Source organism: Scleropages formosus, chromosome 24, assembly GCF_900964775.1.
Source record: "Scleropages formosus chromosome 24, fSclFor1.1, whole genome shotgun sequence".
Classification (NCBI taxonomy): domain Eukaryota; kingdom Metazoa; phylum Chordata; class Actinopteri; order Osteoglossiformes; family Osteoglossidae; genus Scleropages; species Scleropages formosus.
In genome coordinates this window covers 9,510,356-9,533,346 of record NC_041829.1, presented here as the reverse complement: position 1 = coordinate 9,533,346, position 22,991 = coordinate 9,510,356, and the positions used below count along the sequence as shown (strand labels likewise).

The following is a 22,991-nucleotide window of genomic DNA, read 5'->3' as shown; positions in this document are numbered from 1 at the left end:
GGGCATAGGGCCAGAGGGGGAGGGGACACACCCAGGATGGGACGTCAGTCTGATGCAAGCGGGACTCAAACCCCAGACCCACCGGAGAGGAGGACCCAGTCCAACGCACTGTGCCACTGCACCCCCCATAGGTTTTATACTCACTCTTTCTAAATTAACCAGGTATTTGTTTTGCTTTTGTCTGTTTCTTTTCACCAGATTTTGAGTTCAGGTATCAATGTTAAAACAATGAGCAGGTTTCTGTTGCCCCCCTAAAAGCAGCTCCGCTTAAAGTCCAGAAGTATATAGCAGTGAAACCACCAGCCTTGTTACTGAAGAAATAAAAACACACACACACAGCTTGTCCCGTGCAGGGTTGTGGGGAGCCGGAGCCTAACCCGGCAACTCAGGGCACAATGCCGGAGGGGGAGGGGACACACCCAGGACAAGACACCAGTCCGTCACAAGGCACCCCAAGTGGGACTCAAACCCCAGACCCACCGGAGAGCAGGACCCGGTCCAACCCACTGCACCACCACACCCCCTGAAATAAAAACAAACACAAACACACACACACTTTTTGAGCCGCTTGTCCCATGCAGGGTCACAGGGAACCAGACCCTACCCGGCAACTCAGGGCATAGGGCCAGAGGGGGAGGGGACACACCCAGGACGGGACGCCAGTCCATCACAAGGCACCCCAAGCGGGACTCGAACCCCAGACCCACCAGAGAGCAGGACCCGGTCCAAGCCACTGCGCCACCACACCCCCCAAAATAAAAACATCTGTTTCAAATATAATAAAAAAATCTTAAAAGGAAAGTTAGATGACAAGCAAACCAGGGACACACACACACACACACACACATTTTCAGAACCGCTTGTCCCATACGGGGTGACGGGGAACCGGAGCCAACCCGGCAACACAGGGCGTAAGGCCGGAGGGGGAGGGGACACACCCAGGACGGGACGCCAGTCCGCCACAAGGCACCCCAAGTGGGACTCGAACCCCAGACCCACCGGAGAGCAGGACTGTGGTCCAACCCACTGCGCCACTGCACCCCCTATCCAAACCAGGGACACTTACTTCATATTCTTCTTAACCTATACACTATTTCCCTTGCTTAGATTTAACAAATAGAAAAAATTCCCTACAAAGACAATGATTGATATTCTTTATTCAATTGACAATTTTGTCCAGGGGGACTTAGAACGTCAGAACAAACTAAGCAGAACATGATGAGCAACCAGCATACATCAGGATTTGAACCCGGGACCTTTCAATGTACCATCATCAAATGCACGACCACTGAGCTGGAGAACACCACCAAGACCATCGGGTCACTGCCCGAACTGTGATGTGCATTGCTGGAATTTAATTAAAATATGCAGAGTAATATGAACTTATTTTAATACAGATGATTGTTTTTGCTCCCCATTTGCTTTCCATTTCAACAGTGCTTTGCACTGTTTGCGGCTGCTTCTAACCCCGCCCCCTGACGGCTGATCACGCCTCCACATGCAGAACCCCGCCCTCTCCGTACGAGCGCTTTTCCACATGGTCTTACGTCATCAGAACGCGCATGCCCATAGGGAGGCGGGACCACTAACTCCGCCAAGATCGCATAAATTGATAAGATCCAGTCAGTCTCTTGTTTTGCTGCCTGGATGTGAATAATAATAAGTAATAAGTGAGGTATCAGAAAATGATTGAGGATGATGATCGATGAAGTGACTCGAGTTTCTCAGCAGTTCCAGTGATTCGGGAAACTATTTTGTAATCAGTAACGTGAGTGTAGGAGAGTGTGGGTCTTTCCGCAATACACGATCTTTGGGCCAAGTCAGTGTCTCGGCGCCATATTGAAGGTTGAGTAGCGCTGGATTGAGCTGTACGCGGGAGCACAGAAAGAGGTAAATCGTCTCAATTCTGTGCCCAAAGTGGGCGTTTAACGCACTTTTACCGTTTCTGTTTGCTGTTTATTATATTAAACACTGGTGTTAGCGAAGAGTCATGTGTGTCTGTGGAAAAAGTGAAATGCGGGTGCCGGAGCTCTATTTCGCACAGTTAGCTCGTCCGGCTAACATACTAGCATGACTCTCTCAGACCGACGATGACGGCCTGGTTTCTAATTTAATTCATATTATGTTGATCAGATTTTGTTTTCTTTTTACCAAATCTTTTGTTTAAATGCCGTATTCCTTATAGTTTGGCTCACTGGAGAGCCCTGGCCTGTTTATATTACTGACTCATGTACGACTGCTGCTGTTCATGACATTTACATTTTAAATATGTTCTCCATATAATTAACCAAGTATTGATTTTATATTTAATATCATTTGTGTTAAATAATAAGTGTAAATTTACAGCACGTACAGAAATGACTACTTATGTCATACATATTTACCCATCCATTACCAATAACTGGGGCAGGGTACATATAAAACGGCTTTTTAAATGTAATTGTGTATAAATACAAATAATTTAATTATACATGCATAAATATGATTATGAAGTATTAGGTGTTTTGTATATACAGGCAGCCCCCGGGTTACGACTGTACCGACTTATGTACAACCTAGTTACGAAAAACCCCTGACCAGAAATTAATTTTTTTGTCACCCTTGAGTAACAATCAAATGAAACCTTCATAATTAAGCCTGTTATATTAAAACATTGAGCTACATACAATGATTTGTAATAACAAACGGTCGCTACTTTGCGACGCACATCAAAACATTGCCCATCTACAGCGGTTTGTGGGCTCGGGTGCTTGATCCCGAGGTAGGGCAGGCTTCCTTCTTTTCAGTCGGACAACGTTGCCGTTAACGGTGTCTTATGCGTTACTGTACTTGGCTTTCTTTTTGGTTTTACCCTCCCAACCTTGGCCTCAAAGCGTAAATGTGATGCAAACTATGGCGATGCATCCAAGAAAAGGGAAACTATCACAATTGAAAAAGTGGAAATAATAAAGCCACTCGAAAAAGGCGAAACGCCAGCAAACACTGGAAAAGCGAACATTAAGGTTTGTTTAATGTTCTGCGCGCGCACACACACTCTCTTTATTATAAATGGTGTAGTTGTCATGATCACACCCACGCCTCAACCAGCAGCTTCAGTCAGAGCAGTCGGCTAAAAAAGACACTTCTTCACCGTTGCAGAATCTCACTTGAGACAACCGTCCCCTCTGCATTCTCAAACCTACCTTGCTTTTCTCTTGAAGTCCTGTCCCTCATCATTCCCCTGTCCGGTTCCACATCTCTTTGATAACGACCACCTGTCTTGTCCCTCAACCACGATTCCAGATCCTCACCTCTATTCGGTTTGCTGATCGACTGACCGTTTGCCCATCCCCGACCACGAGAACGCGTCTTGCCCTTTGCTTATATATAAACAATCCTGCACTTGGGTCCAGCCTCCTCCGTGCCCTCTCTTCATCATGACAGTTTATTATCTCTTTCTGTGCCTCTCTATTATAAATACTGTAGTTACATTTCTTATTATTATTGTTATCATTACATTAATATCACAATACAGTAATAATACAAAGATGTTTTAGTGCATCCGAAAGTGTTTCTGTAATGTTTTTTAGGCATAGAAAGGTACGCGATACACTAAGACAAACATTTGACAAACTGGCATTAGATACCCACCATACCTAACTGTTCCGACTTGCCTCAAAATCTGACTTAACGACTGACTGAGGAACGAAACTCATTTGTAATCTGGTGACTGCCTGTATATATTACTCTGTTTTGTATTATGTTGTCATTGGGTCTCACTGAGACTCTAATTATGTCCCCAAACCCATCTCCGTCTTGCAAAAAACCAACCCCCAGACGGACCGCCATGAGTCTCTTTGGGACGAGTTCGGGCTTCGGGACTGGTGGAACCAGTGTGTTTGGCGGTGCTACGACGGACAGCCACAATCCCATGAAGGTGGGCGAGTGGTTGTGGGGTCTCTCCTCCCAGCAACCAGCTCCAAACTGTAATTATATCTGTGCAAAATTTAAAAAGAGAGCACTCATTTTGCATTAGACTTTCACTGTGCGTTACAGTCTGTGATGTAGTGTTGGAATGATTTAGGTTTGTTACCACTAGGGGTCTGGTTTAAATCCCAGTGTTTAAAATCACTGCCACAGTTGGTCTGATTTATTCAGTCTTTCAGTTGAAATGTTCATGTGGTTATTTATGGGTATATTTAGATAAATTTCGGAAATGCTCTTACAGGTAACTGTCTTAATTTCAGTTTCTGTAAGTTTTTTTGTTCACACTCAGAAGTTCATAAGTTCATCATAAACTCACAGGGTTCCTCTCAAGATCTGAACCTGACCTTCAGTAACCCAGGCTAACTGGTGCATAATACGGGGTGTGAAAATCATATGTATGTAGTTACAAAATGAGACTTGTGTAATATGAGTTTTGGAATTCACTGTGTTTGTGCTCTGCAGGATGTTGAGGTTACATCCCCTCCCGATGACAGCATCAGCTGCCTGGCCTTCAGCCCCCCAGCCATGCCTGGAAACTTCCTGATAGGGGGCTCCTGGGCCAATGATGTGAGTCCCCTGTGTTACTTTCATAGTGATCTTTGAAGAGTGGGATGCCATGAGTTGTTATGAAACCCAGCTGCAGCTGCTTGTGTAATCCAGGGTACACTGCTCCACCTGAAACACACCTGAATAAGGACATACCTCCTTACCTTACTGGAGCTCCACCCCTGAACAGGTGAACATGGTGTATTTGGTGTGATGCAGGTTCGGTGCTGGGAGGTGCAAGACAATGGGCAGACGGTCCCCAAGGCCCAGCAAATGCACACAGGACCAGTACTGGATGTCTGCTGGAGCGATGTAAGCCCCATCTCCTTCACCCCAGTACAACACAATCTTGATGCAGCTAGAACCATCTCGCACACACATTTCATCTAAACCTATGAAGAGTGATATCGTGTCTTTTCTAGGATGGTAGCAAAGTTTTCACCGCTTCCTGTGACAAAACAGCCAAGATGTGGGACCTCAACAGTAACCAGGCCATGCAGATAGCACAGGTACACCTTCATCAGGATCTTGTTCTTTCTTTTATGTGACAGTGTTGGAGCAGCGATTTGAATCTGACTAAACAGTGTTAGCTGTAATCTAAATGCCAGATCCTCTCCTGTGTTTTGCTTCTTAAACTATTCTGTTGCTTTCATTGTTTACCTATGATTGCGCTGTAATATATGTGTAAAATTGATAGTTTAGATGATATGACCAAGAGAAATTAAAGGTCTTGTCCAGACTTGTTAGCATTATCACATGTTTCATGCACCTTCCAGGGTGCTCACCTGGGATGCCAGCAGATTTCAGACAGGGTGATGGATGATGACACATTTAATGTATAACTTAGTTTTCTTCTGTGTATGCTTTAGCATGACGGCCCCATCAAAACCATCCACTGGATAAAAGCGCCTAACTACACCTGCGTTATGACGGGTAGCTGGGACAAAACTTTGAAGGTAAGGTGGACTGGGAGTACTGAAAGTGTTGGAGACTACAGGAAAACCATCAGACCAAACAGGTCCACAGGTACCCATATAGCCTGGTTTGGAGGTGGGGCCTTAAAGTTCTCCATAATCTTGGATGTAACATATAAAAACCAATGTTTTGGCATGAAATGGGTCTTTGTCCAGGTTCCGTCCACATTAGGGCGGCGTAAAGCCTGTAATGGGTAAAGCGGCTCAAATGTAGTAATGATAATGGTATTCATCTGAAGACAAACTGACACTGTACCCACAGGTAATTTTTGATGGTGAAAGGAACTGATTCGTTATGTGAGGTTGATTTTTGGATTGCGTGTTTGAGATTGTCATTGACAGCGAGTCACTGGGCCCTTGCAGTTCTGGGACACCCGCTCGCCGAACCCCATGATGTCCCTGCAGATGCCGGAGCGGTGCTACTGCGCGGATGTGGTGAGTGTTCCAGTCCCATGAGGCTGGCCCATCAAGGCATGTGAAAGCCAGTACACACATGCTGTGTGGAGCTTTAAAGGAAATCGGGTCCAGGACTTTGAACAGCTCTTTTTCATACTACAGCAGCATTGGATAGGTGGGTGGATGGAAAAGTGGCTAAAGTTCCAGGTTTCATCCTGCATATTTTTAATTGTTGACAATCTCCCTCCATCATGCTCCTTGTTTTGGTATAGGTGTATCCCATGGCAGTGGTGGCCACAGCAGAGCGGGGACTCATAGTGTATCAGCTGGAAAACCAACCATCTGAGTTCCGCAGAATAGACTCGCCCCTCAAGCACCAGGTGAGGCCTTTGTCAGAATTACAGTCTAATAATTACTACATTTTTACCATGGCGGTGGATAGCTGGTACTTAACTAAACCAGTTGTACAGCACACAAGTCCTATCACAGTATAGGAACTCACAACCCTCTTGTTTTCAAGTCCACCTTCTGAACCCTCAGTCTGTCATTTGGCCTGTAGCACACAGAAAGAAATGGAAACAAAATGACAGGAACCGGAACGATAAGATCCTTATGTAACCAGATTGTGACCCCTGACCTCTGCCTTCTTGCAGCACCGCTGTGTCGCCATCTTCAAGGACAAGCAGAACAAACCCACTGGCTTTGCCTTGGGGAGCATCGAGGGACGGGTGGCCATCCACTACATAAACCCCCCGAACCCGTGAGTGACCACTGGGTTGGGAGCCCTGGAGTGGGCAGTGAAGGCAAAACATGCTCTCAGGGATGCAGTGGTTATAGCAGTTGTAGTCAGATGACAAAGGGCACTCAGGCAGTACTGTATATGTGGATGCTTGTAGGAACCGGGATCTGGTTCCTGGTTTCTCACTCAGTTTACGTACGCTGTGAACTGGAAACTTTGTTTGATCGGTTCATGCAGATCAGAAATGATCATGCAGGCATTAGACAGGCCGCCATGATCAGGGACTGTCGTGCCTTCCTTTGACACATACTTTTAACGCAGTACAGTTTTGAGATGTCTTGCCATCTCCCTGTGTTTCAGTGCAAAGGACAACTTCACCTTTAAGTGCCACAGGTCCAATGGCACCAACACTGCCACACCACAGGACATTTATGCTGTGAGTAAAGACCCCGGCCCTTGGACTCAACTAACTCCAGCCGTCTCACTCAAGGTCCTCCATGTAAACCATTCACCTTTACCCTCCACCTGGATAGGTGAATGCCATTGCCTTCCACCCTGTGCACGGGACGCTGGCCACCGTGGGCTCGGATGGTCGCTTTAGTTTCTGGGACAAGGACGCTCGAACCAAGCTGAAGACCTCAGAACAGCTGGATCAGCCAATCACAGCCTGCTGCTTCAACCACAATGGCAATATCTTCGCCTATGCCTCCAGCTATGACTGGTCCAAGGTAACGTTGTATTCTGTCGTCTTCAGGTCTGCATGAGCTGGGCGGGATGCCTTGGGCTTGTAGCTGTTGGATAGCTCATCATGAGCCAAATGGTTGCAGATTTGAATAATTTCAGTGATGATTCCTGAAACTCAAGTCGTTTAAGGACTGACCTTGGTTACCAGTGTAGTTGCTTGGCAGTTGCACTTTCGGCTATTTTAATTAGTTCATTCTAGGTCCCCAGATTTTGGAAACTGCATTCTACAGTTCTTATGGCTAATATTTCTCTGATCTTGTTTTCCATCTCCAGGGACACGAATACTACAACCCGCAGAAAAAGAACTACATCTTCCTGCGAAATGCCGCCGAGGAGTTGAAACCTCGGAACAAGAAATGGTGAGAATGGGCAGCGGCTCTCCGTTTCCCTGGAGATGATGTCGATGGGCGGCTGCCTGCCTTCCTTCCTTGCCCTCCCGTTTTCCCACTTCTGTCTGTGGCAGTTGCTGAGTAGTCCCCGGTGTCCCATGATGCTCTGCGCGCAGAAGGGAAGGGTTGGGTCCGCTGTTGTAGAACAGGTAGCGAGGTTCAGACGCCACAGTAGCGCTCTAAAAGGCACGTCTGTCCACATGCTGGAGGTCCGTGTTTTTGCTGCATTGTAATGCACTGAACTTGCTGTACGCAGCATATCTGAAACAGCTGGAATATTTATCGTTACCATAATAAGTTGTTATAATAGGTCCACTGACTGAATTAGTGGATCCATTTTAATTGATTCTTCTATGGTTTTTCTTTCTGCTTTGACAGATTGTCTGATCTGTAAAGGAGCAATTTCCACCAGGTCTGAATGATACAGCTGTTTAGAGAATGTGAAGGTTTAATAGACATGGGTCACTGAATCTTTAATAATGAGAAATGCAGTGATTCCATGATGAGTCATATGTATATTTTTTTTAAATGTCAAAAGTGTCTTGTTTTAATGAAAACTGCAACGTAACCAGGTCTCTGGACACTGCAAATGATATTTTGCTGAATTTTCTACATTTGATCTGTACTTAACTCGCCTTTACGATGAAAGTGGTAATCGTTCTGGGGGGTTGCCAGAAGATTCCCCTGACTGATTGCTCCCCTCCTGTCTCTAGATCGTTCCAGCTGTGTCACATCTGTTGTGGGGGGAAGCCAAGGGGCAGCACGTGCGCTGAAGACCTGCCTTTACATGTATATACGGGAGACCTCCTATTGCCTTGCGTCTGGACCAATGGCACCGTGTCGCGTGCTGTAAGCGGACCGATCCGTAGGGCTCTTCCCCTCCGCTTCCATGCCAGTCTTTTGACATATGTTCTTAAGGGGATTCTTGTCACTTGTGGCTTTTTTGTTTATTTGTACAATGCATCCTTAAGAGAAGACTACCTTTTCTGCGTGTTTTGCTGCCGCTATATGCTGTATTCCTGAGTACGAATACAAAAATGAGAACTGAATAAAAATTACTTTTCTGTCCACCTTTTCTCAAAAAAATGTTTCAATTTTGTGTGCATTCCTGGTTTTTGCAGTTTGTATTGTGAGCTGTTCAAGTGATTTATGAATTCCAGGTTTATTACCATTTTTATTTGCTTCGGTGTAATAGATGCCGTATCGCATAACAAGTACACGCATTACAGTTGAGTTAGAGTAAACAAAAGCGCATGAGCCACTGTTTGGTTTGTGTGTGCCCACGTTTCAGTATGTGTACGTCCACAAGGAGGAGCACTTTCACTTCTGACTGGGCAGTTCTTTCACTGAATCCTCCACAATGAGACGGTGTTCGAAAAGTAGAGGCTAAAAGCAGGAAAGGATCAAAGCGAGAGCACCTTGTTAGTCTTTATAGAGCAACCGAGTTAGGAAAGCAAGTTGGTAGTTCATCTCAAAAAGACCACTGTGGCAACAGCAGTTGGGTGAAAAACTTTTCTTTACTACCCTGTCCTATCCCCTCAAAGGAGAAGATTCTGAGTTCTTCCAGAGGGTGATCACCACCTCTCTGCTGCTACAGGCAGTAATCTCACAGGAACATATGGGGGAGTACAATTGTAGAAGTGCATGTTGGACCAAAGGTCTGCAGATTTAAATCCTGGAAGGGGAAAAGCTGTTGTACCAAAAGGCACTAGAGCCAAGATTGTTTCAATATTTGTGTGCACAAATGGGTGTTAAACCTAAACTTTGTCAATCACCATGGTTTTGATTTGTAAATGAATACAGTAAAACCAAAGAGGAGTTATTAGCACTGCCATGGGCCCATTTGAAAGTGAATGGCCAGCAGGGGTGAGTCCTGCACTCCTACAGAGAGCTTCCATTGTGGAGCTGAATGCTGAGCTGATGGATGGCCACTCTGCCCTGACAAAAGCCCTTTAACTCCCATAACAAAGAGACCATAAGATGTGACTCCGCCCCTTTGCCACACGTGGAGCCCCAGCGTATTGCCAGAGCAATGGTACACCATGCCTCACAGTGGTTAACATCCCTTTGAAGTAGCCAATCTAAATTTAGCAATAAACTGCTCGGTTGTAAGTGAACTGTTATACCAGTGCACTTCTCAGGTTGTGCGACAGTCACTAAAGTTGTCTTTCTCAAATGTGGAGAGGAAAGTTGAGATGGAAATTTTGTCTTTTACCTCGGTCAGGTCTGTGCAAACAGCTACAAAGACACCAAAGGTCACATCCTTCTTTATGGTCTGCTGTAGTGTGTCTTCATTGCCCTCCTGGGTTTACCTGAAGATCCACAGCTTGAGCCCCAAACCCTAGGAGGCCACTGCAGGGCCCAGAGGTTTAATCAAATGGAACATGATTTTGAAAAAAAGAAAAAACACACACACATAAAACTGTCTCTACAACAAAACACATGTTGTGTACCCATGGAGTTTGCAGACCATTGTCAATTACTTACACCACCAGGTGTAATTTTTGGCAGTCATGGTTTATTCTGACTGTAATTTATATCGTATATTTAAAACATTCTGCCAAAACAGTTATAGTTTACCAGTTTTTTCTAAGATAGAGGTCTAAAAGTCCACATGGGCTTTTGTAAAACATATAAAAAGCTGTTGTTTTAAAATCAAATCATTTATTTATTTATCTACAACTAAGTTAAAAATGAAGAGGTCAGATATGGTGCAGGTTACAATAGAGCTAAATTTACAAAAAGAGAAAAATGAATATTTTGTGTTTTCGACTTCATGCAGTAAGACCATGTTGTCCGCGAAACAAAGGAATGGGGCGGGGCGACGCTCACTGAGGGGCGTGGACAAACGCCTATTCTGTTTTCTGATTGGGTGGGACGAGTGCCGGGCGCGTCCGAACGCCGTGCGTATAAAGTTCTTTCCGGGAGTTTGTTAGTTTGAAGCCACCTGCTGCAGGGAGTTAGTTAGCTGGAAGGACATGCGGCGGTGTTTTAACTGCATGGGTTAAAGAAGCTCGCGTGTGTGAAGTGAAATAGGGCAAACAGAAACGAAAATTTACTGGTTTTTTCTCCTCCTTTTTTTTTTTTTTTTTTTTTTTTTTTTTTTTTTACACTTGTGCCAAACATATATGCTTAAAGTCATCAGGAAATCCGATTTTTATTTATTTTTAGTATTTATTAAGTTTTTGAAGTATTAAAATGCTCTTGCACCAGTTCATGAACGGGGTTTCGGACGCGATGCCCCCCGCGGGCCACAAGGACACCACGTTCACCAAGATCTTCGTGGGGGGGCTGCCCTACCACACGAACGACGCCTCCCTCAGGAAGCACTTCGAGGCGTTCGGGGACATCGAGGAGGCCGTGGTCATCACGGACCGACAGACGGGCAAGTCCCGGGGATACGGCTTTGTGAGTAGCGTGCTCTCCCGGATACCTCCCTGCCTGTGGTCACACAGTGTGTGTGTCCCAGTCTCTCTCTCTGTGCGCGTGTCCCGGCCGGGGCGGGCCCGGGTGATTGGGGGGGGGGCACCTTCTCTGTCAGGGGTTGTTATCGGTCTCCGGGGGAGAGATGCGATGTTTTGTATATAGCAAACACCACGGCACGGGCGCCCGCCCGGCGACGGCGCCTCGCGACTAGCTCGTGGGCCGGTGGCGTGCGCGGGCCACTTGCGGCTTGGCCTTCTCCTCTTGCTCGCGCGCCGGTGTCTTACCTATACTATACATGTGGTTCGGCCCTCTGGTTTTTGCATCACCGCGTGTAGAGAACCTGCCGGGTGCGCATGCCTGTCCGACTGTCGCGGACGCGCGAGGACTGGTCCGCGCGCGCGCGCGCCCGCCCGCCGCTTCGCATGATTTGTACACCTGCCTGGAGCGCGAACGAGGGCTCCGCGCGCAGCTGCGCTTTCGGTTTCCCTTCAGCAGAACCTAAAAAAAAAAAAAAAGGGGGGGGGGGGAGAGAGAGAGAAAAACAGACAGTGGGGTGTTACGAAGTTTGCACCGCTTCCTTCCGGAACTCGACATGATCATGTTCTCGAAGGAGGGAACGTCACCGTGTGTGACTGTCTAACAGACTTGTCGTGCTGCTGCTGCACGTGCCAAAATTGGTTTACAACACTGTTTGTTGCACGTTTTTGTAAATATTTCCACACTTTTTTTTTTTTCTTTAATAAACTTTGACATACGTTGTTTTCTTTAGGGTTACACGTTATTGTTCCCTTCCGCACACCAACACGGTATATTACACTGCTGGTACTCTTCTTCCGTACACACAGTTTCCATCTGTCAGGCAGAGTGTGTTCCACTGTTTTTACATAGTTTCCTGCTGTTGTGCATTGTTCTCCATCACACGCATCGCTCACAGCCCTTATGCGCTTTATATTTTTTCAGACAGTGCGTACTTTTTACGCTACTTTTACTGTTCTCTAGCAGTAAACGGCGCTCACTTTATTTTTTTCCCCCTATTTCTCCTTGGAGTTACTCTGCTGCTCGCTCTGGTTGGCGGTAGTTGGTTAACGCGGATCGACGGGGCCAAGCGAGAAGAGGGAGAGCCGCGTTTCTGCGCTCGGCGCGTCTCGGTCCAGCGGGGGACTCCCGTTTCCTGTCCTCTTCCCCCCGCTTTGTTCTCGCGGGGTCCCGGGGGTCCGGCACGTGCCGGGGGCTCCTCGGGCTCCTTTTATATCTTTATATGGCGGCCGTAGGAGGGAGAGCAGAGCGCCTGCGGGACGGTAGCTCCCCACCCCGGGGTAAGTAGTGTTTATGGAAGCAGGAGGCCTTTTTTTCCCACCCAAAGATGGACTGTACCAAAGACGGAACGGGACCCCGGATCACAGCCCCTCCCCCGGCGCGGCCGTGTCGCCGGCGGTGGCCCGTAGAACAAACAACCCCCCCCCTCGTTACCCGCGGTACTGGTGGCGTTCCATTGAATCACTTTCCACTCGCTGGAGTATAACTCATGTTCTCAGCTGGCGTCCAGGTAAACGACTACGGTAATATTTCTAAACTCTGGCGGCTTCTAGTCATTCTGACTGCTCTAACTTCTAGAAGGTTCCCCGTAACTGTTGTGCCGTGGCTCGGTTATCAGCTGGAATATCGCTCCTTTTGTGGGGGTGCTAACCGGGGCCGGCGGGTGGTGGCGTGGTTAGGGCTGGTGGCCTAGTCCCGTAGTGTGCTTGCTCAATGGGTAAATCGTCGGAAAGTTTATTATCCAACACTTAAGTTGCCTTGGCCAGATGCTGGATGCATAAAGGCAAAGAAATGAATAATATCAGTAAATGAAAGTATTGAAAATGAACTGTTCCCGCTGGACTCGGTGACCGAGGTTGCAGCTGTGTGTGTGTGTGTGTGTGTGTGTGTGTGTGTGTGTGTGTTGTCGATAATGTCTGTACACTGAAAATACATTTGTGTTTACATAACGCAGTGTAGAAGCTGGGACTCCGTCTGAATACCGCCGCCCGTTTCTGGAACGGCTGGTTGGACCGCCGGGGAGTGTGCGGAAGCGCGGGTGTCAGGTCTAGAACTGGCCCGTCCCGGTGCCTCCAACCGTCAAACCTCAACCTGATAATCTGGTTGCCTCGAGCAGAAGAAACAATGGAAGCAGAGCTGCTCCGTTCCCTCTTCCTCGTGATCCGCTCCTCCTCTTCCCGTGCCTCTTAAGTCTTGTCACTACTGGGTGACAAGGGGACGGGTAACAATTGTTTTCGAAACCCATCCGGCGGCCAGATCGCGTTGCCAGCACCGCGGCCTATGTACGCCGCTCATTAAAGTTTCGGTATTTCCCCACAACGAAGCAGTCGGAGCAGAACCGGCTGAACGATGGAGGAGGAAAGAGGCCCGGGGATTTGGGTCTAATCTCCTTAATATCTCAATCACATCTGATGAGCTTTTCTTGGGCCTCTTTAAGCAAATATTTAAGGGTTCAGCAAAAAACCAGCCTGGCGCTCGGTAAGCCGTGCCTGGTGAGCTGCTGACAAGGACACCAGCGCCGGATCGTGTTACTTGTGCTTTGCGAGTCCGAGCTGATGATGCTTTTCGTCAGCTGGAACATGCAAAGCGGTAAAGCTGGTTATTCTTTGAGGCACATCTGGATCTTTAGGATTTGAACCTGTGAGCCGTGTGTCCTTAACTGCTGCACTACTTGTCCCTCAAGGTGAATGTGATTTTTGCTTCTGTGAATGGGATTTGCCCCGGTGTAGCACTGATCCAAGCTGTATCCATGGTGTCACTTGGCAACCTGTTGTGCTTTTCGGAGATGGCGTGTCCTCCTCCCCACCTGTCGAGCGGTGAGCTGCGGTGATAAAATGTGTCCAACCGTACTGATCCTTGTCTTTGTGTCTGTCAGGTGACCATGGCGGACCGAGGGGCTGCTGAGCGAGCCTGCAAAGACCCCAACCCTGTCATTGATGGCCGGAAGGCCAACGTGAATCTGGCGTACCTGGGCGCCAAACCTCGCAGCTTGCAGACAGGTGAGCGAGAGGTCAAGCGCTTGTTTACGGCTTCCACACGTGTTGCTTTCCAGCCGCTGAGCAGTCCACTGAAGTTGTGTGTTTTAAAGGCTGCATTTTCTGGAGGAAACTGGCCCCACTTCCTGTCTGATTACTGGAGCCTTTCAAAGCTTTACTTGCCTCCCGCATTAAAGAAGGGTCTTCAACCCATCTCTTTCAGAGCCATTTCTCTTCTGACAGCTCTATAAATGAGTCTAACACTATCTACTGTGATTTTTGTATTTGCTGTTTGAATATTACGTCTATAGGAGCTACTGGAGGGATGTGAACCCACCACATGGTGGTGACTAACACGCAAGCTATGTGTCCATAATCTGCGTCTGTCTAAAGCTCTTCATATGATGCACTTTGTTTACTCCTGTTTGTCGCTTTGGAGAAGTGTCTAATAAATGTCTATGTAATGTAGTTGCCATGACAACTGTCCTGGAACATGAGACAGTCTACTGTGGAGAGAACAGGTCTGCTGCGTGAACTCGGCATCGACTACAAACGTTGGCGTAATCTGCACTTGCGCAGTGTATTTCATCATAGCATTTGGGTGGAGATCCTGGTGGGGGTGGATGGCGCCGTGCTGTAGTTGAAGTAAGTTAACGTGAGCTGTTAAACCAGGAGCTATAAACACTGTGGAGGGGAGCTGAATTTGAGAGTTTCTACTGACCTGTTTTTAGGTGCCCTTTACTTCTCTCTGTTGACTCGACGGGTAAACGGATTGCATTTCTGACATTTGGTCCTAAATTTTTCACCCTTTTTGTGTGTTACCGAGGGTAGGGTACTGGCACTACGTTTGTACCGCTGTTTAGTATACATTCCCTTTTACTGCTTTTCTCTCCTGTCCAACATGCGGGTTCTTAACTTTGACCTGTTTGGCGGCGGGCCTACGAAAACAATCGCAGCCGTACACACAGGGTCACACAGACGACTGGTCATGGGCCAGGTTGCTAGGCAACAGTAACATGTCCCGACAACCATGGCGTTGGAGAGCCATGGGGTCAGTGAGAAAGCAGTTTGCTCTATGATGCCTGCTTTTTTTTTTTCTTTTTTTTTTTTTTTTCTCTCTCTTCTTTTCTCTCCCCCCCCAATCTCATGCTAAAGTACCATTCATTGACACTTGAATTTTGTCAATGTGGGTACCTGTTGTTCATCCGCTATCCGTTGGCAGCGCTGCTCTTGAACGAACACACACCATGCTGGCTGGGAGTTGTTACTTGACCCTCTTCAGCAACACCAGATGCTGTCAACTTGTTGTACTTGGTAAAGTCTGAGCTTAGCTTTCCACGCGTCCATGGTGTTTGTCTACCTCAACAGTGTGGTGGTTCCTACCAGCACTGGACACTGGCTCCTCTGAGCCCCAGTCCAAGTCAACAGGGGCAAAGTAAGGTCAAAGTCACCTGAGTCTCAGGTATGTTATGACAGTTATTAGTTATTCATGTATCTTACACTTTTTTCTTCAAAACCACTTACACTGGTAAGGAACACTTTTTTTTTTTTTTTTTAAAAAAAAAAAAAAAACCCTACAGCATAAAAGGGTAACGTATCTTCTCCATTCAGGGTAAGGGAACAATAGGTACTGCTGGAAGTGGGACTTGAACCTGGCAGCATGGTGGCACAGCGAGCAGCGCCACTGTCTCACAGTGCTTGGATGGTGCAAGAGGACATGGGTTCGATTTCTCCACTCAGTCTATGTAGAATTTGCATGTTCTCCCCGTATCTGTGAGGATTTCCTCCAGGTGCTCTGGTTTACTGAGTCCAAAGGCATGCTGTTCAGGTTCCCCCATAGTGTGTGAGTGACAGAGAGTGTGTGTTCCACTGATGTATGGATGAGTAATCCAGTGTAAGTCACCGCAGTGAATAAGGTGTGTGGGCTGATGACATTTCATTGGAAGTTACTTTTCTCCAAAGCATCTGCTGAATAAATGTAACCTTGTAATGTTTCATTGGTTCACAACTGTCACCTGTTCCTTCCTATTGTAAATATTAATGTTCCACTTTTTTGTGTTTTATTGAACAGAAAATTAAAATCCTCACAGGCTTTTCTCTGCACTGTCTGACCCCTCACTCTTGTCGAAGAGTCACTCTTCCAGATTCCTGCGTTTAATAAGGCTGAGCGATTCTTCGCGTCCTGGTACCCCACCCCCTAGCGCTCAGTGCACTGTCTGTCCTCTCGGACACTGGCGTCTTTCTGCGCCACTCAGCGAGCACAATGTGGCCAGTCTGCGGCCCCCGGCATGGAGCGCACAATGGCACCCCTCTTCCCTTCCAGCCCACAGTTCGAGCCTGCAGGTTTACTGCGGCCGACTGGTGCACTCTACCATGAGCCAATGTCCAATCGTTGACCTTAATGGAACAGGGTGTAGAGGGAGTTTGACCTGAGAATTCCCTCCTGGGAGCTGAAGTTCTTTGGAACCCACCACTAACATGCTGCTCTTTGTCACACAGGATTCTCCGTCGGGGTGCAGCAGATCAGTCCTGCTCTCATCCAGAGGCATTATGGGTAAGCAAAGTGACAGGGGCGATCACTTCTCCAGCTTTTGTCTGATTTAATTTGCATATGAGATGTACATTTTATTAGCAATTTTTTTGAACCCATTTTTATGGGGTTTTTTTTTCCTTCCCAAAAGCTTACCCACAGCATATGTATAAATCCGTTCCCATGGCGGTTTGTCACTTGAGAAGTTGAGTAGAGCTCTGTCCATTTCCTGTTCCTATGATCTCGTAAGTTGCAACACCATACTGTTTGCTCTGTGTATCCCAGTGGGTTCTGATGCCAAGTTGCTGTTGGAGCTTCTTGTGCTCTGCAGGACCCTCAAAAAGGGCATCTGTCCATGTTCCACTCCTCTCCCTGTTGACCACTTGGGAGCAGTTAACACTCAGAACTGCTGAATCCCTCCAGTTTTCTAGAAGGGTTGTTTCTGGACCTACTTACCTCCTGAATTAATATAGAGCCTTAGTCACTGCACCCCTTGCCATCTGGGTAGAAAGGTGCAACTATGTGGTCATGGAGCCATGCAGCATGGGACAGCAGGTGGTGCAGTGGTGAACTGCAGTCTTTCAGTCAAAAGAGCCAGGTTTGAATCCCACTAACCCACTGTAGAACTCTTGCTCAAGGTACTTATTCCCCAAATTACCTTGCTCTATAAATGAGTAAATCACTGTAAGCAGCTTAACATCAGAAGTTCTTTTTGGAGAAAAGCATCTGCTACATTAAAAAGGATTATAAAAATGCCACCCCCACTTCCTTTTCTCTTGTCCTTTCTCTTCTCTACAAAGGGAAGTGCAGAGGATGGAGCCCCAGTTACACATCCTGTTCTCTGGGGTGGGGATTAGACCTGAAATCTGACACCTTGGTGTGATATGGGGGAGGGGTTGTTAAGGGGGGGGTGGGGGTTGAAGGTTTGGCTGAGACTCAAGTCGCGTGGAGAACGGATGAAAACACCTCCCCGCAGGTGTGAGGTGAGGCTGCCATGTGGTCTATGAAATATTCACGCCCTATGCCCCCACCCCCCAATGGCCTCAGGGCTCCACTAAACGGCTCTTTTGTTTTGACTGTATGGAGAAGTCTTTTGAATGGAGAATTTTTGTCTGTGTAGATGTGTTCCTTTCACGAACAACATGCCCAGAAGGAAGTCCCATGATCCCTTGAGGTGGTATCTACCCTTTTGAAATGGGTTGGGTGGTTAAGTACCATTGAGTCAATGCTGATTCTTGTTGACCATAGTCTTTCCAGAACGTTCTGTCCTCAATGTTAAAAGGTGTCACGGTGACAGCAGACACAATTGGCTCGCCCTCTTCTGGCTTTTATAGTCAGAGTCCAACCCTCTCCCAGTATCAAATTTGACAACCTTACTATCAGTATTAATGGTTCCAGTAGCAGTTCTGGGTTGTGGTCCAACATACATGTGAGGTTGGGCATTATGCTATAGTGTTGGATCAATAACCAGCTTTGTGTTCTGTCTATTGCAAACATTTTTCAAAGTGGCCTTTATGGTTTGAGTCTAGACAGCTGTTCTTTAGTCTGACGTCTATTAATTCGTCCATCCATCAATTCATCTGTCAATTCATCCATCTGTCAGTCTACTCATTCATTGAGTCTGTCTATCCACCACAGCATCTTGTTCCAGAGAGTGACTCGGACAACAGGAAGGGAATACACCAACTGCAGTTGCCTTGTAAACTGACCAGGGTACAAGTTCAAGTCCCAGGAGAATCTACTGGTGTAGAACCTATTGAGGAAGGCTATTTAACATGATGAAAGGTCTAATGGACATCACCACCGTCCCTGTGGTCCTGCTCTCCTCCCATCAGTGGTCGCTGATCGCCCCATGCCCCTCAGTGCTCCCAGCCGCAGTGGCCTGATGGAAGCTGTGCAAGGTGCAGGACTTGACCTGACCCACTGGGGGGTGAAGCCCAAGGTGCAGGCTGAGCAGAGTGTCGTGTGTCTTGTGTGTTCCAGCATGGGTTTGATGTGCTGTGAAAGGTGGTGTTAGTTTGCAGTGTGTGGTGGGGAGGTTGAGAGGTGGGGCCGTTGAGGTTTGTGGGTCAGGGTGGGGTTGGTTGTGCACCCACCCTCTGCACCTGTTCCTGTTGTGAGCACAGAGGTGTGCTGTGATGTCAGACTCCACTTGTTGTCATGGACCCATGCCCCATCCCCCACTCCAGTGCATCTGCCACCCCTCTCTACAGATTGCCACCTGGCAACAGCTACAGCGACGTGGCACTACACCTGTAGGTTTCTCAAACATCTCACCACTGTTGAACAGCGGAATGGTGAGAGCGCCACCCTCAGCCTGTCCTCCAATGGCAAGTTAGAGCTGCCATCAAGATCTTGAGGTCAAATCCCCTGGTTCAGTTTCCACATTGTGGTACCAGAAGAAGCAACCCGCTGTGACCAAGAGGACGGTAACTTTGAACCCAAATCTATCGTCAAAAGCTGGACTTGTGGACAAAAGGTTGAGAACCCAGGAAGGGCTCTGCTGTTGAACCTTAAAGAAAATGTGCTTCAGTAAAACATTGCATTGCAGAGCTGGGTGGCGTGTAAAATCGTGGGCTGTACCACAGACGCATGCGTGTTAGTCATGTACATGTTTTACTGAAGCCATGATTTGTGGATTATTTCCTTCATGGAGAAATCTGCCTCGCAGCTTGTGGAACGAGACAAACCTTATTGTCATGAGTCCAGCTCCTCCTCTTAGCGTGGTGAGATTTCTACATCTCAAGCCAAACATCTTTCCAGAATGTTCTACAGCTCTGGCAACAAGGTGGTAATTTGACCACGCGTTTGAGTAAGAGCATAGAAATAAGAGAAGGTTGATTTTGTGTGGTTGTTTGATCAGTCAGTTACCTGTCTTGGCATGTTTGGTGTGACTGTTACTAAGTGAGGAAACATCAACATGGGTACATGAACATCAGCTGGTGGCAAGGAGAGACAATCCAGTCTATGATGTGAAGATGACACTAGACACACTTTTACCCAGCTAGAATCTCAATGAGATCAACAGCCAAGTGTCAAGGTCAGTAATGGCCTGATCATCAGTTCAGGAGTCCTACCTGTGAAAACACCCTCCTCCCTTTTGTACTTCATGCTGATGTTTCTTTCATTGGTTAGGAAATGCCAAGATCAGCCATTGACTGAACTTCAGAATTGGAGCCTCTTTCTCATGCTGATGTTTGTGACTTGCTCTGCTAACATGTGCTATAGAACTGGCCACAGTTGTCAGTTGAGCTTCTTTGCCAAGACCCCACACCAGTACACTGCTGCTCGAACCCTTTTGTTCCCCACATCTGCAGTTTTATCCTTCAGTTTGGTGTGGTTTGTCTTGGACAAGCACATGGTACACAGATAAATGGTCTCCCCATGTGAGTAATGCCATCCCTCCCTTCTTTACAGGCTTGCCCACCAGTACATCTATCCCCAGGCCTTCGTCCAGCCCAGCTTGGTACTGCCCGCCCAAGTTGCCACCCCCTCCTCTTCCTCAATCAGCTCTGCCTACTCGGACTACAGCGCTGCCTACACCCAGTATGCCGCCACGGCCGCCTTCGAGCAGTATCCCTACGCCGCCTCGCCGGGGTTCCTGGGCTACAGCTATGCCCCCAGCCCTGCCCCAGCTACCGCTGGCCCCACCCAACTCCACCAGTCCCTCCCAGCAGCCGCTGCATTCCTCCAATACCCTACGCAACAGGTGCAGCCTGACCGCATACAGTGAAGAATTGGATGGGGCCACATTGAGTGTGGGTGGAGCTGGTGAACTCTGACATCACGAAGAACCCACCAACCCCCTAGTAGCCTCAACAGCTATTTCAGAGGCCGCCTAGAAGCACACAGCAATATTGCAAATTATTGTTCATTTTGGTGGTATTGCAAAGTTTCAACATTATTATTGAGTAATTTCAATCAATGGATGCTTTGGCTCGCTTATTGTCCATCGAACATCCAGGCAGGAGGTCACACCTTGGCTGGGTTTGGGAGGGTATCCAGGGGGGGGGCACTGAAAAGGACTCTGCTGCTTAGGAATTGGGAGGGGAGGGGGATGCTCACTTGGAGATGCTGAGACTCTGACACTCATGGTACCTTTTTTATGTACATGTAATACAGCCTTAAGACTATTTGTAGTGTTAACTGCTCTTTCACAGCCCTCCCACCCTGCCAACTGTGAATGTCATCATAACCATCATTATTGTCATTGTTGCTATTTTAGGAGACTAGCGCTCAGTGTCTGTCTGTGCTGGGTTTTCTCTCCTGGCAGATTGTTCTAGATGGATCTAGATAATCACAGCTCATTCCGTATGCAACAGGGCAGCTGCGTTTTGCAGGCGCAGCTCGAAGGAACACGCAAGGTAGCCAACACTGTAAAACATGTGTTTTGTACAACTGTTAATCAAAGGTGGATTTTTTTTTTGGAAAGGACATTGCTGAGCAGTGGCTGTGCTGTTCTAGGGTAAACTTTTACAGTATTTATGTTGACATATTTAAATGAAGACCTAACTTAAACTCAAAGCAGTTTTTTTTTTTTTCCTTCTTCTCCTCCTCAGTTTTGTTTTAAAGTTTTTAATGTAGTCCTCAGGATCCTGCTAGGGTCACATTGCAGTTCCTGGGGCATTCCGGAGGGCTGAAGTGTCAAATGGCACAAATCCATGTTGTCTATCAGCGTCTCGCTGGCACTGTTGTTCTTGGACTTTTTCCATATTTTATTTACTTCTGAAGAAGCCATACCAAGAATTTGTGGAAAAATAAAGAATTTGCAAATGCAAAATGTATTTAGTTCTTTGCTTAAATCTATAACTTTTTTTTTTTTTTTTTAAATCTTGACTGTCATAAGATTTGAAAGGGGGTGTTCAAGTACTGCTGTGTAAACAGTTGAACATGTCTATGTGTAAACCATTTCTTACTGGAGTGTTTAAGTACTGTGCTCCAGAGTAACAGGACGACTCCTGGGACTCAAACCCACGCCTCTGAGGCTTTTTCCTGCCCCAGTCAACGCTCTGCTTGTGCAGGTTGACAGTATAAAATAGGAGTTACTGGGTGGCATAGAAAGGGAACATATGACAACTTGTGCTTTAAAAAAAAAAAAAAGTGAAGGCCAGCAGGTGGCCCTTGGAGTGTGGGGGGTGGGAGGTGTGAGAGAGAGACGCTGAAGCCTTGGGTCTTATCTACTGCTGCACGCTGCTGGGCTGTGATCCCAGCTGGGTGGAGGTGGCACTGTGGGTCTGGGCCCTGAAGATGGGGCCTCAGAAGATACAATGTGAAATCAATGATACATAACAGTGATGGTTGGGTACCTACAAAGCTAGATATAAGAATTTTTTTTTTTTTTTTTTTTTTTTTGGCTTAACACTAAATTAAACCTGATTTGCAGCGACATATTTGATCTCCCCAAGCTTCCATTCAAACCCTATCATGAGCTGATTCACCCTGTAATTGTGTGTAATGTTCCTCAGAACACCAAAGCAAAGCTGTAAAACCGGAAGTGAGACGAACTTCTGTTGAGCACTTGGAGATCAGGGCAGGAGTGAGTCTGAAAGAGGTCAGTTTTGAGACTTAAGTGTAGAGGGATTCAGCAGCTCTGCGTGAGAGGGAGGTCTCTTGGCTAAGAATAAAGGGGTATGCTAAGAAAAAAAATAAACAGCTATAAAATGTTACTTCCCCTATGAAAGGAAGCAGCAGGAACCCTCTGCCATCCTGCCACAAGCACTGATTTGGCTGATATGTGTTTGGGTGTCACAGATGCTCCTTGTGGGGGGGGCTGTTCGCACCCCAGCCCCCCTACCAGGCCTGGCTGGTGTCCGTGGTCGTGCTGGAGCCATATTTTAGCACTTCACTCGGAACCAGTTTCTCACAGCACCAGGGGCGAATGATCTGGGGGCGGTGCCAGACCCCAGGGGGGTCGGAGGCCGTGCCAGGCGACCTGTCGGCTCTATTATTACCTCTAAAGAGTCTCTCCTCTGTCATTCCTGCCTGAAGAGCCCCGGTGATAACAGTGACAGGCCCTTGGAGAGCTGATAGGCGGCGCGCGCGATTGGTTCTGAACTCTGGTGACCTCGCCTCCCCGGACGAACCCTGCCGGACTGCCTGACCCCGGCACGCCGAAATAGGCCCGGCCAAACCCGTGCACCTGGGACTTGGCCCCAGGGGAACCGCAGCGCTTTAGAGCTGTTAAAATTTGTGTTGTGTAGCACCGTGGTCCTGGAGGAACGTTGTTTCGTTTCACTGTATAGCGTACCAGCTATATATGTGGTTGAAATG

At 47.4% G+C, this 22,991-nt stretch overlaps 2 protein-coding genes across 3 annotated transcripts; both read left to right on the top strand.

Annotated features, from left to right (window-relative positions):
* Positions 1 to 1,596: 1,596 nt before the first annotated feature.
* rae1 (ribonucleic acid export 1) lies at positions 1,597 to 8,824 on the top strand. Of its 2 annotated transcripts, XM_018756070.1 has the most exons (13): positions 1,597 to 1,890; positions 3,817 to 3,916; positions 4,429 to 4,533; positions 4,732 to 4,824; positions 4,935 to 5,021; positions 5,382 to 5,468; positions 5,850 to 5,921; positions 6,155 to 6,262; positions 6,536 to 6,642; positions 6,982 to 7,057; positions 7,155 to 7,349; positions 7,639 to 7,724; positions 8,468 to 8,824. In XM_018756070.1, coding segments are annotated over exons 2-13 (1,107 nt in total). In that variant the 5' UTR covers positions 1,597 to 1,890; positions 3,817 to 3,826; the 3' UTR covers positions 8,469 to 8,824. The 2 variants fall into 2 exon arrangements, with proteins under 2 accessions (XP_018611586.1, XP_018611585.1); XM_018756069.1 differs by lacking the exon at positions 8,468 to 8,824 and having other exon boundaries at positions 7,639 to 7,728.
* A 1,794-nt stretch (positions 8,825 to 10,618) lies between these two features.
* Positions 10,619 to 21,496, top strand: LOC108936592 (RNA-binding protein 38-like). Its single transcript, XM_018756067.2, has 4 exons — positions 10,619 to 11,162; positions 14,092 to 14,215; positions 16,691 to 16,745; positions 20,139 to 21,496. The coding sequence occupies exons 1-4, from the start codon at positions 10,953 to 10,955 to the stop codon at positions 20,452 to 20,454; spliced, it is 705 nt and encodes a 234-aa protein (XP_018611583.1). The 5' UTR covers positions 10,619 to 10,952; the 3' UTR covers positions 20,455 to 21,496.
* Positions 21,497 to 22,991: the final 1,495 nt, after the last annotated feature.

Bases quoted from the DNA above. Each gene is read 5' to 3' on its own strand.
- LOC108936592 (XM_018756067.2), top strand. From the start codon at position 10,953: ATGCTCTTGCACCAGTTCATGAACGGGGTTTCGGACGCGATGCCCCCC. The intron at 14,216-16,690 runs GTGAGCGAGAGG...TTTGTCACACAG, and splicing joins ACCTCGCAGCTTGCAGACAG to GATTCTCCGTCGGGGTGCAG. The intron at 16,746-20,138 runs GTAAGCAAAGTG...CCTTCTTTACAG, and splicing joins CTCATCCAGAGGCATTATGG to GCTTGCCCACCAGTACATCT.
- rae1 (XM_018756069.1), top strand. From the start codon at position 3,827: ATGAGTCTCTTTGGGACGAGTTCGGGCTTCGGGACTGGTGGAACCAGT. The intron at 4,534-4,731 runs GTGAGTCCCCTG...GGTGTGATGCAG, and splicing joins GGGGCTCCTGGGCCAATGAT to GTTCGGTGCTGGGAGGTGCA. The intron at 7,058-7,154 runs GTGAGTAAAGAC...CCACCTGGATAG, and splicing joins CACCACAGGACATTTATGCT to GTGAATGCCATTGCCTTCCA.